The following is a 20,405-nucleotide window of genomic DNA, read 5'->3' as shown; positions in this document are numbered from 1 at the left end:
GAATCGCCGTTGAGCGGTGGTGCACTCTGGACCAACAGTGCCTTGATGAACTTGTGGATAGTATGCCACGACGAATATAGGCATACATCAATGCAACAGGACGTGCTACTGGGTATTAGAGGTACCAAGTGGCAGACTCTGCAAGAGAGGCGCTCTGCAGCGCGGTGTAGCTGGCTGTCCAGGTTTCGAGAAGGTGCGTTTCTGGATGAGGTATCGAATATATTGCTTCCCCCTACTTATACTTCCCGAGGAGATCACGAATGTAAAATTATAGAGATTCGAGCGCGCACGGAGGCTTTCCGGCAGTCGTTCTTCCCGCGAACCATATGCGACTGGAACAGGAAAGGGAGGTAATGACAGTGACACGTAAAGTGCCCTTCGCCACACACCGTTGGGTGGCTTGCGGAGTGTAAATGTAGATGTAGATGTACCGATGTGTACAGCAATTTGGACCACCACCTTGAAGGTCTCGCTGTATGGTGGTACAACATGCAGTGTGTGGTTTTCATGAGCAACAAAAATGGCGGAAATGATGTTTGTGTTGGTCTCTACTCTCAGAAACGAAGTGATGAAACACTTCTTTTGATGTGTGTAGTTTAGACAATAAGAGAAACGTGGTGCAACAGAAGAATGCTGAAGATTATGTGGGTAGATCGCGTAACTAATGAGGAGGTTCTGAATAGAAATGGGGTGAAGAGGAATTTGTGGCACAACTTGAGTAGAAAGGAATCAGTCACTAATTTATCAAAGAAAAGGAAAAAATCTCTACTGCTGATACGGCACAACTGTCCTTACGAATTTAGGGTGAAATCTTTGAAGACAGAGTAGTTACGTAATGTCTCTCGCCCTCGCGCTCTCCGGATCTATTGCCGCCCGACTGTTTGTTTTGGGATGCGGCTAAAACATTCGTGTATCAAAATAGCCCATTAACAACAGATGAACTGAAGATAGCGGTAATTGAGCAAAATATATGGGGGGAACCATACAAAATACTGACAGAGAAGATAAAAACCCCACTAGTTCTGAGAAAGATTGAATAATCAACGAAAGGATAACGTTCTACAAGTTGGGGCGTGGAATGTCAGAAGCTTGAACGTGGTAGGGAAACTAGAAAATCTGAAAAGGGAAATGCAAAGGCTCAATCTAGATATAGTAGGGGTCAGTGAAGTGAAGTGGAAGGAAGACAAGGATTTCTGGTCAGATGAGTATCGGGTAATATCAACAGCAGCAGAAAATGGTATAACATGTGTAGAATACGTTCTGAATAGGAAGGTAGGGCAGAGGGTGTGTTACTGTGAACAGTTCAATGACCGGGTTGTTCTAATCAGAATCGACAGCAGACTAACACCAACAACGATAGTTCAGGTATACATGCCGACGTCGCAAGCTGAAGATGAACAGATAGAGAAAGTGTATGAGGATATTGAAAGGGTAATGCAGTATGTAAAGGGGGACGAAAATCTAATAGTCATGGGCGACTGGAATGCAGTTGTAGGGGAAGGAGTAGAAGAAAAGGTTACAGAAGAATATGGGCTTGGGACAAGGAATGAAAGAGAAGAAAGACTAATTGAGTTCTGTAACAAGTTTCAGCTAGTAATAGCGAATACCCTGTTCAAGAATCACAAGAGGAGGAGGTATACTTGGAAAAGGCCGGGAGATACGGAAAGATTTCAATTAGATTACATCATGGTCAGACAGAGATTCCGAAATCAGATAGTGGATTGTAAGGCGTACCCAGGAGCAGATATAGACTCAGATCACAATATAGTAGTGATGAAGAGTAGGCAGAAGTTCAAGACATTAGTCAGGAAGAATCAATACGCAAAGAAGTGGGATACGGAAGTACTAAGGAATGACGAGATACGTTTGAAGTTCCCTAACGCTATACATACAGCAATAAGGAATAGCGCAGAAGGCAGTACAGTTGAAGAGGAATGAACATCTCTAAAAAGGGCCATCACAGAAGTTGGGAAGGAAAACATAGGTACAAAGAAGGTAGCTGCAAAGAAACCATGGCTAACAGAAGAAATACTTCAGTTGATTGATGAAAGGAGGAAGTACAAACATGTTCCGGGAAAATCAGGAATACAGAAATACAAGTCGCTGAGGAATAAAATAAATAGGAAGTGCAGGGAAGCTAAGACGAAATGGCTGCAGGAAAAATGTGAAGACATTGAAAAGATATGATTGTCGGAAGGACAGACTCAGCATGCAGGAAAGTCAAAACAACCTTTGGTGACATTAACAGCAACGGTGGTAACATTAAGAGTGCAACGGGAATTCCACTGTTAAATGCAGAGGAGAGAGCAGATAGGTGGAAAGAAAATATTGAAAGCCTCTATGAGGGTGAAGATTTGTCGGATGTGATAGAAGAAGAAACAGGAGTCGATTTAGAAGAGATAGGGGATCCAGTATTCGAATTGGAATTTAAAAGAGCTTTGGAGGACTTACGGGCAAATAAGGCAGAAGGGATAGATAACATTCCATCAGAATTTCTAAAATCATTGGGGGAAGTGGCAACAAAACGATTATTCACGCTGGTGTGTAGAATATATGAGTCTGGCGACATACCATCTGACTTTCGGAAAAGCATCATCCACACAAATCCGAAGACGGCAAGAGCTGACAAGTGCGAGAATTATCGCACAATCAGCTTAACAGCTCATGCATCGAAGCTGCTTACAAGAATAATATACAGAAGAATGGAAAAGAAAATTGAGAATGCGCTAGGTGACGATCAGTTTGGCTTTAGGAAAAGTAAAGGGACGAGAGAGGCAATTCTGACGTTACGGCTAACAATGGAAGCAAGGCTAAAGAAAAATTAAGACACTTTCATAGGATTTGTCGACCTGGAAAAAGCGTTCGACAATACAGAATGGTGCAAGCTGTTCGAGATTCTGAAAAAAGTAGGGGTAAGCTATAGGGAGAGACGGGTCATATAAAATACGTACAACACCCAAGAGGTAAAAATAAGAGTGGACGATCAAGAACGAAGTGCTCGTATTAAGAAGGGTGTAAGACAAGGCTGTAGCCTTTCGCCCATACTCTTCAATCTGTACATAAAGGAAGCAATGATGGAAGTAAAAGAAAGGTTCGGGAGTGGAATAAAAATACAAGGTGAAACGATATCAATGATACGATTCGCTGATGACATTGCTATCCTGAGTGAAAGTGAAGAAGAATTAAATGATCTGCTGAACGGAATGAACAGTCTAATGAGTACACAGTATGGTTTGAGAGTAAATCGGAGAAAGACGAAGGTAATGAGAAGTAGTAGAAATGAGAACAGCGAGAAACTTTACATCACGATTGATGGTCACGAAGTCAATGAAGTTAAGGAATTCTGCTACCTAGGCAATAAAATAAACGATGACGGACGGAGCAAGGAGGACATCAAAAGCAGACTCGCTATGGCAAAAAAGGCATTTCTGGCCAAGAGATGTCTACTAATATTAAATACCGGCCTTAATTTGAGGAAGAAATTTCTGAGGATGTACGTCTGGAGTACAGCATTGTATGGTAGTGAAACATGGACTGTGGGGAAACCGGAATAGAAGAGAATCGAAGCATTTGAGATGTGGTGCTATAGACGAATGTTGAAAATGAGGTGGACTGATAAGGTAAGGAATGAAGAGGTTCTACGCAGAATCGGAGAGGAAAGGAATATGTGGAAAACAGTGATAAGGAGAAGGGACAGGATGATAGGACATCTGCTAAGACATGGGGGACTGACTTCCATGGTACTAGAGGGAGATGTAGAGGGCAAAAACTGTAGAGGAAGACAGAGATTGGAATACGTGAAGCAAATATTTGAGGACGTAGGTTGCAGGTGCCACTCTGAGATGAAGAGGTTAGCACAGGAAAGGAATTCGTGGCGGGCCGCATCAAACCAGTCAGTAGACTGATGACCGAAAACAAAACAAAGTTCTGAGAACGCTAAGGCAGGATGACGGCACGATGACGACGGGATGGAGGAATACCGCGGAGTTTATGCTGTATAAACTGCTCCCTGACGACGTTATCGATACAGACACACAATATCATGCAATACTAAGGGAAAACCTACACACACCATACAACACTGTAACTGTCACCTGTCCTTTTGCGCAAGAAGAGGTTGCGCTAGCAATTTCAGAGATCGAGAACAAGAAAGCACCTGGACCAGATGGTATCCACTGAGAAAACTAGCACCGCAGATCACCCCGTTCCTAACATCGTTGCTGAACGATGTCTTAAGGCTGGGCAGGGTACCTACAGTATGGAAAACCTCCAAAGCAAACGTTATTAAGAAATCAGCGGACAAGGATCCTTCAGATCTAAAGACGTACAGGCCAATATGCCTAATAAACACCCTAGCAAAGATTCAGGAGAAGCTAAGACATCTCTTGTACCGCAGTCACTGTACAACAGTTTTCTAGACTACTGTAAGAACCGAGTAGTCGAATGGCAGGTGGACAGTCGGAAAGTAATCAAAAGCATTACCAAAGGCTGTCCTCAAGGTTCGATCTGCGGCTCCATCTTCTGGGACATAACAATCGAACCCCTCCTACAACTTCTGGATGGGGATGACAGGTCAGACGGAATTGTCACCTACGCAGATTACCTATTAGTTGTAGTCACTGCAAACAACAGAGCCCAGTTAGAAGAGAATACTACAATTACTCAGTGGTGTCACAACATCAAACTCAGGATAGCCGAAAACAAAACAACATACACTTTACTGAAAGGATCACTGCAAAGGAATCCTTCGATTAAAATTGGGGACACAAACATCAAACTAGCACACGTTGTGCGCTATCTTTGCGTACACATAGATGAAAAATTGAATTTCCACGAACACATAAGTCTAACAACAGACAAAGCAGAAAAAATACTGCACAAATTGGTGACGCTAAATTCAAACACAGTACAGACTACCTCTACCAGTCATACGGACATACCACTGTGCGCTCTCGAAGCTAGCACGTGGGAACACAGACTGAACGTGGTCACCATCAAAGCATCGGTCAGACGAGGGCAGAGAAGTGTCCTACTTAGGCTATCTGGAGCCTTCGGTACCACCTCTGCGGATGCACTGTGTGTGGTGCTCGGAATATTTCCCATAGATATCACGATCAAATACTGAGCTGCATGGTACTGGTTAAAGGTGGGGAGACTAGATAAGGTACACACAATAACCGGTGTGCCAATAGAGACGATACGTCACCTTAAAAGTCGGCGTCTGGATACATGGCAAGGTGAGTGGGCTGTAAGTGATAAGGGACGTAGACTGCACGACTTCCTCCCTGACGTAAGGGAGCGATTGAGAATGAGACATATCGATCCCAGCCGCGGTATGGTACCTTTCTTAACCGGACACGGACATCAACCCAAGCACTTAAACCAAGTGAGTCTGAGGCAGACATCTACATGCACGTGCGGGGAAGAAGGTTCCCCAGAACACACTCTCTTTCTTTTTCTGCGGGCAACACGCGAACAATGGACTTACACTACACTTAGACTACACAGATACTAACATAGATTAATACACAGCAATAAGAGACGAAGAACAATGGGAACAATTAAACGCACTGACGAACAGTATTTCAAAAACAACACGTGAAGAATACATGCGGACACGACATAACAGACGTGCCCATGTGCAACGTAACAACAATCTTCAGAGGGTGGACAGCGATACCTACAGTGACAGCGAAAATAGTGACAATGAGGAGGAACAGGAGGAGGAAGCTGAGATGTGACAGTAAATAAGCATAAGATTCTGGCGTTCTAGCCAAGAAATCACCAAATGCTGTACATGGATGGGCATCTAAAGTAGTTAATACATAGGATTAGTAATAAATAGGATAAGCAATATTATTTCTCTACTAATAACCATTCGTGTGTGTGTGTGTGTGTGTGTGTGTGTGTGTGTGTGTGTGTGTGTGTGTGTGTATGTATGTGTGAGTGAGTGAGCGTGAGAGTGTGTTTCTGTGTGTGTGCGACTGGCGGTCAACGGCTCTAAGAAACCATTCCGAGTTATTCACCGTCAGTCGCATTCGGTGATGGTACTAACAAATCACTGCTCTATCCTATCATCTTTTTATACTCTTCTTAAAAGAACAACAAAATTTTATTTATATTTCAACCTTAAATTATTATTATTTTGAAAAGTATCACTCTTTGTAAATATTGTAGATAAAACAAAAGAAAAGAAAACTGTAAAAAGATGAAAAACGAAAATTTTAAGATGTACGACATGTTTTAAACATCAGGTAAAAGGTCTATAATTTGGCAATAAATAAATAAAAAAATTGATTATCTGCATTCCATTCCACGTGAAACAATGGTAAAGACGTTCGCAAATAAATGTAAACGTGTTAAACTATGCCTTCAAGGAAGGGGAAAACATATCCTGTATCTACTGTGATGTTAGAGTTTACAGTGCATTTGATTGCAATTAATAAAATTAATTAACTTTATTGTTTTAATTAAAATTATGTTGAATCCCCCCTCCTGATATAACTGCAACCACTGGGAGTGAATCCCCACCCTAGCTTATACAGCGACATGTGCACTACTGGCCATTAAAATTGCTACACCACGAAGATGACGTGCTACAGACGCGAAATTTAACCGACAGGAAGAAGATGCTGTGATGTGCAAATGATTAGCTTTTCAGAGCATTCACACAAGGCTGGTGCCGGTGGCGACACCTACAACGTGCTCTCTCTGTGGATACTACGGGACAACATCTGAGGTCATCAGTCCCCTAGAACTTAGAGCTACTTAAACCTAACCAACCTAAGGACATCACACACATCCATGCCCGAGGCAGGATTCGAACCTGCGACCGTAGCGATCCCGCGGTTCCAGACTGAAGCGCCTAGAACCGCTCGGTCACAACATCCGGCTCAACGTGATGACATGAGGAAAGTTTCCAACCGATTTCTCATACACAAACAGCAGTTGACCGGCGTTGCCTGGTGAAACGTTGTTGTGATGCCTCGCGTAAGTAGGAGAAATGCGTACCATCACGTTTCCGACTTTGATAAAGATCGGATTGTAGCCTATCGCAATTGCGGTTTATCGTATCGCGACACTGCTGCTCGCGTTGGTCGAGATCCAATGACTGTTAGCAGAATGTGGAATCGGTGGGTTCAGGAGTATAATACGGAACGCCGTGCTGGATCCCAACGGCCTCGTATCACTAGCAGTCGAGATGACAGGCATCTTATCCGCATGGCTGTAACGGATCGTGCAGCCACCTCTCGATCCCTGAGTCAACAGATGGAGACGTTTGCAAGACAACAACCATCTGCACGAACAGTACGACAACGTTTGCAGCACATGGACTATCAGCTAGGAGACCATGGCTGCGGTTATCCTTGACGCTGCATCACAGACAGGAGCGCCTGCGATTGTGTACTCAACGACGAAGCTGGGTGCACGAATGGCAAAACGTCATTTTTTCGGATGAATCCAGGTTGTGTTTACAGTATCATGATGGACGCACCCGTGTTTGGCGACATCGCGGTGAACGCACATTGGAAGCGTGTATTCGTCATCGCCATACTGGCGTATCACCCAGCTTGATGATATGGAGTGCCATTGGCTACACGTCTCGGTCACCTCTTGTTCGCACTGACGGCACTTTGAACAGTGGACGTTACATTTCAGATGTGTTACGACCCGTGGCTCTACCCTTTATTCGATCCCTGCGAAACCCTACATTTCAGCAGGATAATGCACGACCGCATATTGCAGGTCGTGTACGGGCCTTTCTGGATACAGGAAATGTTCGGGTGCTGCCCTGGCCAGCACACTCTCCAAATCTCTCACCAATTGAAAACGTCTGGTCAATGGTGGCTGATCAACTCGCTCGTCACAATACGCCAGTCACTACTCTGCGAAGAGACTTTGCGAACGCACTGTATTACGTTCAGAGTAAGCAGTTGATTTCAAGTGACCACAACGAGTGCTTAATAACGAGCAGACGCGCTCCTTTTGTAATAAGCTACGGTTCTTTAACTTTGGTGATGACTCATTACAGTGGAAACAGTTCAACTATTATGCAGGGTAGTCTTACTAAATGCGAACGAAGTGCAGGAGACCATCCATGGGATGATAGGGAGCAAGAAATGTCGTATGGATGTGTGGATGGATACGAACAGTGTCTGTGCCACAGGGTATCCGTTAATTCATCATGCGTCCATAGTAAAAATGCAGCGCCTGGTGTGTTGTCATGAATGTTTCAATCTTTGCAACCTACACTCTCAAAGATCTCCCATCTACCACCTTCAAGTGGATGTACCCTTAATATCCCCCCCCCTCCCCTCCCCTAGCTCCGCAATGCTTTTCAGGCCATATGTCCATATTATCCATATTATGAAACTGTTGCTCCTTTACAGGGATAGTTTCCTGCTGTTTGTTACCATTCAGCAAAATCACCCTGTATATCTACCGAAAGCGAGCAAGATATCTGCGAATAGAAAACTTAACGTACTTCGAATACATTGCATGTTCCAGTGGGCCAATGTCAAATTTTATTGAAGATACATGAATATAATTCGATGACAAGTTAAAACTATGTTGTGCTGTCTACGAAGTATCAATAGGATTACTTTACGTACGGATAAGGTCATGGGCGCCTTGCCACGGTTGGCGCGGCTACTCCCGTCGTAGGTTCGAATCCTCCCTCGGGCATGGGTGTGTGTGTTATCCTTAGCGTTAAGTTAGTTTAGGTTAGATTAAGTAGTGTGTAAGCCTAGGGACCGATGACCTCAGCAATTTCGTCTCATAGGAACTTACCACCAATTTCCAAATTTTCCATAAAGATTTCACTTCAGCTCACTTTGAGCATTATAGCTCTCTTTCGCTTCATACGGTATTACGCGAGGAGTAATATGAGGTGGATGATCAGAAACTGTTGTGTGACATTAAAACTAGTTCGCATAAGAATAAGGTCTTGAATGAAGCAGTCTCTATATTCACAGAAGTGTGTTAGAATGAAACGACCAACCACCAGAAGACCATCGCCTTGTCTTGTTCCTGATTAGCGAGCAGAAAAGATCGACTTCGAAAATCAGACACTACTACGCTACAAAGTGACTCCATCACATTCAGTAGCAGGCAAGCATTTCCGAAGGAAAATTTGATCGCACTCCCTAATAAAACACACACTGCTATTTCGTATTCATTCGCCAATACCGGGCTCTCGACTTTCACTAAATATGTCCTTCCTCAATGAAATACACTCCTGGAAATCGAAATAAGAACACCGTGAATTCATTGTCCCAGGAAGGGGAAACTTTATTGACACATTCCTGGGGTCAGATACATCACATGATCACACTGACAGAACCACAGGCACGTAGACACAGGCAACAGAGCATGCACAATGTCGGCACTAGTACAGTGTATATCCACCTTTCGCAGCAATGCAGGCTGCTATTCTCCCATGGAGACGATCGTAGAGATGCTGGATGTAGTCCTGTGGAACGGCTTGCCATGCCATTTCCACCTGGCGCCTCAGTTGGGCCAGCGTTCGTGCTGGACGTGCAGACCGCGTGAGACGACGCTTCATCCAGTCCCAAACATGCTCAATGGGGGACAGATCCGGAGATCTTGCTGGCCAGGGTAGTTGACTTACACCTTCTAGAGCACGTTGGGTGGCACGGGATACATGCGGACGTGCATTGTCCTGTTGGAACAGCAAGTTCCCTTGCCGGTCTAGGAATGGTAGAACGATGGGTTCGATGACGGTTTGGATGTACCGTGCACTATTCAGTGTCCCCTCGACGATCATCAGTGGTGTACGGCCAGTGTAGGAGATCGCTCCCCACACCATGATGCCGGGTGTTGGCCCTGTGTGCCTCGGTCGTATGCAGTCCTGATTGTGGCGCTCACCTGCACGGCGCCAAACACGCATACGACCATCATTGGCAGCAAGGCAGAAGCGACTCTCATCGCTGAAGACGACACGTGTCCATTCGTCCCTCCATTCACGCCTGACGCGACACCACTGGAGGCGGGCTGCACGATGTTGGGGCGTGAGCGGAAGACGGCCTAACAGTGTGCGGGACCGTAGCCCGGCTTCATGGAGACGGTTGCGTATGGTCCTCGCCGATACCCCAGGAGCTACAGTGTCCCTAATTTGCTGGGAAGTGGCGGTGCGGTCCCCTACGGCACTGCGTAGGATCCTACGGTCTTGGCGTGCATCCGTGCGTCGCTGCGGTCCGGTCCCAGGTCGACGGGCACGTGCACCTTCCGCCGACCACTGGCGACAACATCGATGTACTGTGGAGACCTCACGCCCCACGTGTTGAGCAATTCGGCGGTACGTCCACCCGGCCTCCCGCATGCCCACTATACGCCCTCGCTCAAAGTCCGTCAACTGCACATACGGTTCACGTCCACGCTGTCGCGGCATGCTACCAGTGTTAAAGACTGCGATGGAGCTCCGTATGCCACGGCAAACTGGCTGCCACTGACGGCGGCGGTGCACAAATGCTGCACAGCTAGCGCCATTCGACGGCCAACACCGCGGTTCCTGGTGTGACCGCTGTGCCGTGCGTGTGATCATTGCTTGTACAGCCCTCTCGCAGTGTCCGGAGCAAGTATGGTGGGTCTGACACACCGGTGTCAATGTGTTCTTTTTTCCATTTCCAGGAGTGTATATGTAACGTGCAGGTTGTGACCCAAGGACGTCGACATGTGGAGGTGTGGCTGTGGTTGTAATTTATACAGGGATAAGCAAAGCGATTAAGACGATCTCTAATGCAAAGCGAGACATCGAAGGTCGAGTCGGAGTTCTGCACAAATTTTCATTGTCATCATTGTAATGCAGAGCCAAAGGTGGTTCATATTAGCAGTTGCGAATACATTTCCTATAAATGTAACTACACCGCTGAAAGAAAAAAAGATAGTACACCTGGAAAGACGATTTCGGTCTTGATTCGATGACGGCGTATGCCACCTGAGGGATAGTAGATTTACTGATAATGGTTTCAACGTCTTCCGCCAACACTAGCGTAGTGGCGTAGGTAAAAGAGCGCCATCTGTATCTACGCTTTAATAGGGGGTGCTCAGAGCCAGAAGGCCAGTGTGGTGCAGATGTGTCAAGCAAGGGGGTAACCATGTCTTGGAGACGCACCTAAAGGCAAACGAGCAGATTTGAGAAGGGCCAAATTGTGGCCTTCCGCGTGGTGGAATGGTCCTTCCTTTGGAGTACTACTACAGAAGTCGGACGCGCTGCGTCAGTTGTGCAACGATGCTGGTACCAGTGGCCACGGGGTTCTGGACGTTCACGCAGACCGATGTCCGCCAGGATCGTCGTACTGTAAGGGCAGCAGTGGTACGACACAGCTACGAACCGGTTACTATAGAGCGCGCAAAATGCCGCGGCCGCCAGATGCGCAGTCGGCTGGGGCAGCTTGCGGAGAGCGGCAGTGATGGGAGGCAGCTCAGAGCGCTGGAGGGGAAGCGCTGTGCTAAACTGAAGCCTACAGTCACGTTTTTGATGAATATTAAGCGGGACCCCCCCATGCTCTGACTTGCATGGTGACCTATCAGAAAGATCTGTCACGTCTTCTTCGGTTATTGTCTAAAAAGAATTGCGCAGAAAATACAGCGATTTATTTTCGCCTGGTTTGTTAACCATTTGTAGCTTTCAGAGAAGAGTCACGAATGGAGAATTTTGGGTAAAATTTACACATTTCTCTTGTTGTCATGTTAAAATTTTCTTCTTTTGCCAAAACGTAGCGGAGTTTACACAATCTCACTTTAGCATGTTGTGCAGACGCCATTGCGAGAGAATTTGGGAACAGTGGTTTACTAAGTTTATTAAGTGAGGAATTGAGGAAAAGTAAGGTCAGCATGAAACAGCACATCCTCGGTACAAAATAAACGTATGATGACTTCAGTTATGTTGTTCCAAAACCCACAGCATTAACGAAATAATGGGAACATCATAAAGAACCAGATACATAAAGCTACAATTTTTTTTTACCTAATAGCTTCTGTAAAATGGTTTGAGAAAGATTGCAGGGCATGCGCGTCGATTCTGTCATCACCTACCGGCCGAAAGGTGGAAGAGTCACGGTGGCCTCCCCTGCTAAGCAAACGAATGAGCTCGGCCAGCTCTTGGGGCGAAAACCCGTCACTGCACATCGGCCACCACATCCTGCGCGACTTACAGCAGTGGGCCTACAGCACGCACGGCCCTAGCCCGTCTTCCACTCACGACACAGCATCGACGTGCACGGCTCGACTGCTGCTGTCACTGGATTACTCAGAAGATGGAATGGCCCGCCGTGGTCTTCAGTGACGAAAGCAGATTCTGCCTCCTGCGTCTTCTCTGTTGTATAATCACATAATTTCCCGAGGACCTTCACTGTTATATAGGGATACTTTATGCAACGTATTGTTGCGGCACCTCCGTTTAGGATAGGGAAAGTTAGTTTTGTGCATTATACTGAGCACAAGTTACAGCCAGGTGCGGGGCGGATTGCAGTGAGTTACGCATAACAATAGCTGCGAAGTACGAGTAGAATAGAGGTCACAGGGCCGTCAAATTGCTGAAAGAGTAGACGTAGCATATATGTCGCATATCGCAGGCAGAAGGGGCCCACTGGCCAACCTAGCATGTTACGAGTTCGTGAAGCATGATTGTGTGGCTAGTGGCACCGGGAAGTCGCTTCGGGTAAGTGTGGGTACAGTATGTGTTATTGAACCATTGGAAGATAATGAAATTTTGGGTTCACTGGGTTGTTTTGTGGAACGTGGTGTTGTACGCGTACAGGAGGGGAACAAGGGCGAGTAGTTCCCGTGAATGTGGATAATTGTAGCACTGTAGACGCGAATTTGAGGAAAGGAGTTTTAGTAGTAAATTTGAATGTGCCAGATGACGAAGATTGGTGTTCGAGAGGTAGGCGAAGCGATCCACTACTAACTACCGATAGAACTGCACTGAGTGACAAAATTAAGCATTTAAAAGAAGGAGAAAGAGTGCATATGGAAGATATATTGTGGGAATTTAAGGATTTGTTTTTTCCACGAGGGCCGTTACCAGCAACTCCATTAGTTCAACATAGGATACCAACAGGGAATGGAGCACATGTTTACCGTAAAGCATACAGAATACGGAGTTACTTGCAGCCTATTTTTGGAGGATTTCATTGATCAGCACCTTGCGGACGGTATTACAGAGCATAGTAAGAGTTTCTGGGGAGCGGACATTGTCGTTGTGCCTAAAAAATCTATGGGTGGAACTAAGAAATACAGGTTCAGTTGTGACTACCGATACCTCAATAATAAGACAGTACCGGACGAATACCCCATTCCAAACGTACCAGAGACTTTGGATCACTTAGGACAGTGCCAGGGCTTTTCTACGATGGACTTGACAAGTGGTTATCATCAGTTGGTGACTCCAGAGGATCGCCCAAAATCTGCTTTCTCTACTCCTAGAGGCCGTTACCAGTATATTAGAATGCCATTCGGTTTGAAAAACGCTCCGGCAACTTTTCAGAGGTTGCTAGACAGTGTCTTGAGGGGTCTGAAACCACGGCACTGTCTAGTCTATTTGGATGAGATTATAGTGTTTTCAAGCAGTATGGAGCAACATAGACAGCGGTTAAGGGAAGTCTTTATGAGGTTAAGAGCAGCTTGTTTGACGCTGAGCGTGGAGAAGCGTCATTTTGAATTAGAAGAAGTAAAATATTTGAATCATATTATCAGTGCGAGCAGATCCGAGGTTGGTACAGGCTGTAAGGGATTTTCTGGAACCGAAAACAGTTAAGGAAGGGCAGTCATTCATCGGAATTTGTAGTTTCTATCAAAAGTTCGTGAAGGGTTTTGCAGCCGTTGACGCGATTGTTACGGAAGTGTGTGATATTTGAGTGGACAGAAGAGTGTCAGAAAGCGTTTGACAAACTGAAAGAAGTGTTAACATGAAGTCCGGTTCTTGTGTTTCCAGATTTTGAAAAGGAGTTTATACTAGCATGCGATGCATCGAATCAAGCATTAGGGTGAGTTCTTAGTCAGGAAATTGATGAGAAAGAACATCCTGTAGCCTATGCGTCGTGGCAGTTGAATGCAGCAGAGAAGAAAAAAAATGTTCGAATGTGTAAGAAATCTTATGGGACTTAACTGCTAAGGTCATCAGTCCCTAAGCTTGCACACTACTTAACCTAAATTATCCTAAAGACAAACACATACATCCATGCCCGAGGGAGGACTCGAACCTCCGCCGGGACCAGCCGCACAGTCCATGACTGCAGGGCCTTAGAACAGAGAAGAATTACTCAACAACAGAGAGGGAGATGCTTAGCGTAATCTGTGGAATTACATATTTTAAATGTTATTTATATGGGAGAAGATTTCGGGTAGTGACAGATCATGCTGCATTGAAGTGGTTGTTGAGGTTGAATCCGTCCACTAGACTCGCGCGATGGGCTTAGAGAATTCGACTACGAGGTGGTGCACAAACCTGGGAAGAAGCACAGTAATGTGGGTGCACTAAGTAGGAAGGCGCAAAAGTAGGAGTCATAGGTTATGACCTAGCAGTATGGCAAGAGTTATAGGACGCGGACAACGATTGTAAATTGTATTGGACACAGCCACAATTTAATATGTACGACGGTCTTCTGTGCAGGGAAACGAAGTTAGGGCCAAGGGTAGTAGTGCCAGCGAAGTTGAGAGACGAGGTTTTAAAGGAAGCACATGATCACATGTTTTCTGGTCGTGGAGGGTGCAGGGCGAGGAATAGAAGAATGGCGGAGAGTTATTGGTGGAGAGGTAGGAAAGTAGATGGGGATCAGTATGTCAAGAATTATATACCATGTGCGCAGAGAGCAGATTTGAGCCGGAAACAGCTACAGCTACAACGATTGCCGGAAGTGATATGTCCGTTCTCTGTGCTGGGGATCGATGCCTTAGGATGTTTCACGCGAACACCATAGAGGAACAGACTCGTTCGACAATAATAGATCATTTTTCGAGGTATGTGGAGATGGTGGCTATGCCAAATCAACAGGCAGCAATGGTCGCGCAAGCGTTAGTAAACAACTGGATTTTGAAGTTTGGTGTACCGGAGACAATAATTACTGGCCAAGGGACCAACTTCATGTCGGATTTAGTGAAGGAACTGTGTAAATCGTTGAACGTAAAGAAGTTGAGGACGAGCGCATTGCATCCATAGGCCAACAGAAGGACAGAATATGTAGACAGAACAATCGGGAAGATGCTGAGTTTTTATGTGGCATATTTAAAGCATACTCTATGGGCATACAATGCAAAAGTCCATACAAATACCGGTTTGTCTCCGTATGAGGTAGTGTATGGGCGAGAAATGCCGTCACCGTTTGATTTGATGAGGCTACAGAAAGGAAGGACCGGTGAATCTGTACGTCAATTCGCAAAGACAATTCGAGATGTTTGGAAACGGTACAAAAGGCGAATACAAAGGCTTTGGAAAGGCAGGAAGACGCAGTAAAGCGGAAAGGAAGTTTACCGCAGTATAGAGTGGGGCAATGGATAAGCTGTCTAGCCCCCATACGCAAAAAGGGAAAACGAAGAAGTTCGTCACGAGGTATTAACGGCCTTACCAAGTTGTTGAAACCACATCCCCCGATAATATTAAGCTTCAGCTGCCAACTAGAACAACGATAATACACATTGAGCGGTTACAGCCATTTAAGGGTTGCCAGGATGTGATTCCAGGAGTGTCACAGGAAGGAAGGAGGAAGAAAGAGAGAGTGAAGAGAGGTGCTAAGCACAGAGAAAACCAGGAAGATAGAGTACAGCATGAAGTGCCATATGATTTGCGATCCAGAAAATGGTAGAGTATTTGTAGTTTTTTTCGTGTCATGTATCATTGGGTTTGTGTAGCGTGATTAGGCCTTGTATTTTCATATGTTGTATGTATTTTCGAATATAACCTGCTGCAGACAGCTGTCCTTTTGAAGGGGGAGGAAGGGTGATGGTGATCCCTGAAAAGGGAAACGTAGCGTCTGACGTATGTGGAGTGTTGTTGGAGGAGAAATCAAACGCAGTTCTGGTGAAATAAATGCGTTGGAGTAAATTTTGTGGCAAAGCCGTAATAAATATGTGTTGAACGACTCCAGAGTCCTACGATTTCCTGTTTAAATTCTTAGCTATCGATAGTACTGGGTCAGGGCAGTCGTGTTTATTGAAGTAGTTCCTGTAATGTAAATTTAAGAATGAAAGTAGTCACACAATCGGTGTTGGGTTTGGATCAAAAATGGTGAATGTTCGAGGAAAATCCATGAAGCTACAACTATGGGACACATGCTCAGTGCAGCTACTTTTAGCCAGGGGGAAAGGAATAGACTGTTCAAGGGACATCGTGGAGCCAAAATTGAACTTGCAACGGGTCGGTATGCACTGGATCTTCTCCACCTACGAGAATTTGGTAGCAGCGGGGAGTGTTTGAAGAAGCGAAACGTATAGAGCTCGAGGGGAGCGGAATTTTAAGCAATCGAACTACGTGTAACATAATAGGACCAACCTTCCACCTGCTAGCATCAATTTCAGGAGTCACGCAATTGAATGTTACACAGCCACAGCTGTACTGGCGAGAGGCAACTTCAGAGTTTTTGCCAAGGCAGAATCTGACCTTGTTAAATCAAACTCTGGAGCCAGGTCTGTTGAGATCCGTAAGCCAGTTCGTTTTAGAGCAAGAGGGGCGCATATCAGCCGAACGGCTTGTGCATCATATTGCTCAGTTTAGGGAAAGGTAACGGCAAGTAACGATCATTTTCAGCACCTCTGTGCCAACTGTCATCGCAGCCTTAACTTTGTTATGTGTTGTTTTCTTTCTGGTCAGGCGGAGAGCTAATTCCAAGAGAGAACCAAGGGTAGTCCAAGTCCCAGTGAATTGGATACCGAGGCCGTGAGACGAGTAGGTAAGGGGTTGATCGAGCAGTTGTCGTCCACTAAGAAATTTTTACGTTTTGTTTCATGTCATGGTTTTAAGGGGCACTAGACCACATTTAAGTTTTCTGAAAGTAAGGAAAAATGTTATAGGTGCCGACCAAAACAAGTTAAGAGCTAGTTAAGGGTCGAACCGGGGACCGAGTCTTTCCGAAAAGGGGAATAATGAATGTAGCGGCACTACCGTTTAGGATAGGGAAAGTTGGCTTTGTGCAATATTCTGAGCACAAGTTACAGCCAGGTGCAGGTTGAATTAAAATGAGCTATGCATAACAACAGTTGCGAAGTAGAATAGAGGCCACAAGGCCATCAAACTGCTGAAAGAGTAGACTTAGCAGTTTTGCATCTCGCAAATCACAGGCAGAAGGGGCCCACTGGCCAACCTAGCTGGTTATGAGTACGTGACGTGAAGCAGCGCGCATGGCAAAACAGAGGCGCACAGCCGCTTATAAATAGGTGCAGGTTTCTAACAAGATTCATTTGAAGTGTTGCAGCTCTCCTATATTGCGGGGCGTGTCACACGACCTGCTACACAGAGCAGCAGATGGGGCGCCAGCGTTCCAGTCCACGGCGGGTCGGTTGTTCGACCTTCTGAGGCCGATGTGGGGTCCGTAGCCAGCCAGTGGCTGGCCACTCCATGGCTCACTACCGTGGGCAGTTGTCCTGGCTTCCAACACACGCCGGAGCCATCCTGAGTCGGACTCGGGATCGCGGGCGCTTGTTGTCACCGCGATCTGAACCACGCTGGCGAGAAGCACACAGCTGGGTGCCTGCAGCTCACACCGAGCTGCGCTGAGTCACCAGTCGACACACAGTGCGAGCGTGGGTCGCTGAAACAGCCATTTTGCAGACAGTGAAGTGGTGTCCTCAGCATTGCGGGACCCGGTAATGCAGACTGAGGGGAACATGACACTGTAGTTGGAAACAATAAATCACTTGGAAAGCTAGGATGAGTCTCAATACGGTGCCTTCTACCTCTTCCCGCTACATTTGGTCAGCCTGATACATTCGGTGGCAGTAGTTACCACTACAGTATGTTGCGAGCAGTGGTAGTACTAAAGAAGTAATAAATTATACTGGCATGTGCGATGCTGAAGTTTCATTGCATGAACAGCGAAGACGTAGTAACTTTCTTTTCCGTTCGTCATTTTGTGGGTGGGCGGCGTCAGTGAGAAAAGAAATGTGTGAAGTTTTTTGGAAGTCATTTTCAAATACTGGACGAATATAGTTTGGATTATATTCACACTTTGAGCTCCAAAAGATGTATACACAGTTTCTAACTTTATTACTAGACTTCTTGTGTTAAACCGTTAACCTAAGATTATACCTATTAATGAGTAGATTGTGACAGTGTTTTAACTGAATTTTCTGATTTTGAGAAGACAGAAATAGAGAGCTGTTTTACTTGCTAAAAACATTGTAAAGCCAAGATCACATAAGTATTTCTTTATTTAAAACAACTAGTTTCGGTAGACTTTGCTATCATCTTTAAGGCTTAAAAAAATCTGACGGTTATGTGAAGTGTTTATTGTAAGTTGAAAATTACACCAATGGGTCATGTGGATAAAAAAGTAGCACATTGTAAAAGCTTTAGCATAACTAAAGTATATAAAAACATAAAATACTTGTGCAAATGGCCATGTCCATGTATAAAACGCTCACAGATGGTCATCATATTACAGAAACACAGTACACAGTAGCACGTCTGATTACCTAAGCTGTGCATATTCTAAACATTGAAAATCCGCCTTAAGCGGCACACAAGGTACAGCTGCAATACCTTATACGACGTTTAAGGCCGATTTTTAATAATTAGAATATGTGCAGCGTATGAAAATAGATATGCTTCTACAGTATGCACTGAGTTCTCATCTGTGAGCGACGGGACCAATGACGTCAGTAGTTTGGTCCCTTAGGAACTGACAAACACGCACACACACACACAGGGAACATACACACATCAAAAAAGTTTTGCATCACCCCGGTTTCTAGAACATCTGAAGATAGACGTTGACTGTGGATATTGTATCACAGACACAGTTCCTTTGACTGTTCAGAGATGCCACTAAACCCGCCCAAAGATGTAAATAACCATGCATGAGCAGCATCTATTAGATGGAGTGGGTCAGACAGCCGATCAGTTCCAGCCATTCCACCAGGAAGGAGGTACACAGCTCATCTTAGTTCAACAATGCGTAGACGGTCAATACCGCGGTTCGATCGCGTCCGCATTGTTACTTTGTGCAACGAAGGGCTCTCAACAAGGGAAGTGTCCATTCATCTCAGAATGAACCAAAGCGAATTTGTTCGGACATAGAGGAGATACAGAGAGACTGGAACGATGTTTGTGTTGACCTCTGTTCCAATTTTCTGTATAGGTTCCGGAACTCTCGGAACCCACGCGATACAAAACTTATTTTGATGTGTGTATAACTTAAAATAACACGTTTCATAACAAAAAAGATTTTTTAAGAACTGAAGATGATAACAAAGTCGGTCGAAAGCGGTTGTTTTAATGAAAGAAATATATATGCGATCTTGGCTTTAGAATGTTATTAGACAGCATTTTAATTTTTTAAATTCGGCCTATAATTATGTGGAACTCTGAAAATAAAGATTTTATTCTCTATCTGGTACTGGATGACCAAGTTACAATTTCAGATTATTCTCGAGGAACGAGAATTGCGCATGCAGCAGACAGAATTTACGTGACTTTGGATAGTGACTGTGACGTTTAGAACCGCAGTGTAAAATTCCAAAGGGAGAAAATGCGTTGGCGCATCCCCTGATGAAACAAAGGCGCAACGCGGACACTCACGGCGAGGGCGATGTTCGCGCTTGCGCGGGGCGCCGCGGCTCCTGCCACCGCGGCCACCAACAGCAACACTCGGGCCTCCATGCTGGACGCGACTGGACCTCGCGACGCACTCACTGCTGTGCTCGCTGCATCGCGACGTCGCGTGACGGCCTGCGCGTCCCACTTTGCTGAATGCTCCAGAGCTAACAAAGAGCCGCCTCTCCATGCACGCTTGCGCACCGTGCTTATCTTCCCTGCAACGCTCGTCGGTCACGACAGCATGACATAGTCCTCTTCCTGTTTTGCGGAATTCGCTACCTGTTAAAGCATATTTCGTGGTTGAGCGGTTAACTCCGTTTCCTGGGGATGTGCAGTCACACGGTCCAGTTCTCGATGATCTTTACAAACTTCTTTTTTCATTAGGAATGTCTGACTCGGCAGCCTTGCCAGGCCAAATAAAATATTGTCGGACATTGTAAGCAGTGATAGTGCAATGCAAGCCTTCATGGTGCTGTGTAAATGAAATTCTTGCATCGGGTGTTTTTATTACGAAGAACTTTTGTTTTACTGATTATATCCAGAATGCCGTTTCCTAAATGAACATTTTTTATCCTCAAATATGATATTTTGGATCAGTTCCGGAACAGAGAGTTCTTAATTACTCCAGAGTGCA

General features: G+C 45.4%; 1 protein-coding gene across 3 annotated transcripts in view; it reads right to left on the bottom strand.

Annotated features, from left to right (window-relative positions):
• Positions 1-19,882, bottom strand: part of LOC126455439 (uncharacterized) — a 140,593-nt gene extending 120,711 nt beyond the window's left edge. For all 3 annotated transcript variants that reach the window (XM_050091189.1, XM_050091188.1, XM_050091190.1), the window contains exon 1: positions 19,754-19,882. In XM_050091189.1, coding sequence (XP_049947146.1) covers positions 19,754-19,834 — 81 coding nt within the window. In that variant the 5' untranslated portion in view covers positions 19,835-19,882. The remainder of the gene's footprint in view (positions 1-19,753) is intronic.
• Between the last annotated feature and the right edge of the window lie 523 nt (positions 19,883-20,405).

The sequence above is a fragment of the Schistocerca serialis genome, chromosome 2, assembly GCF_023864345.2.
Source record: "Schistocerca serialis cubense isolate TAMUIC-IGC-003099 chromosome 2, iqSchSeri2.2, whole genome shotgun sequence".
NCBI lineage: Eukaryota > Metazoa > Arthropoda > Insecta > Orthoptera > Acrididae > Schistocerca > Schistocerca serialis.
This window is presented reverse-complemented; position numbering and strand designations above follow the sequence as displayed.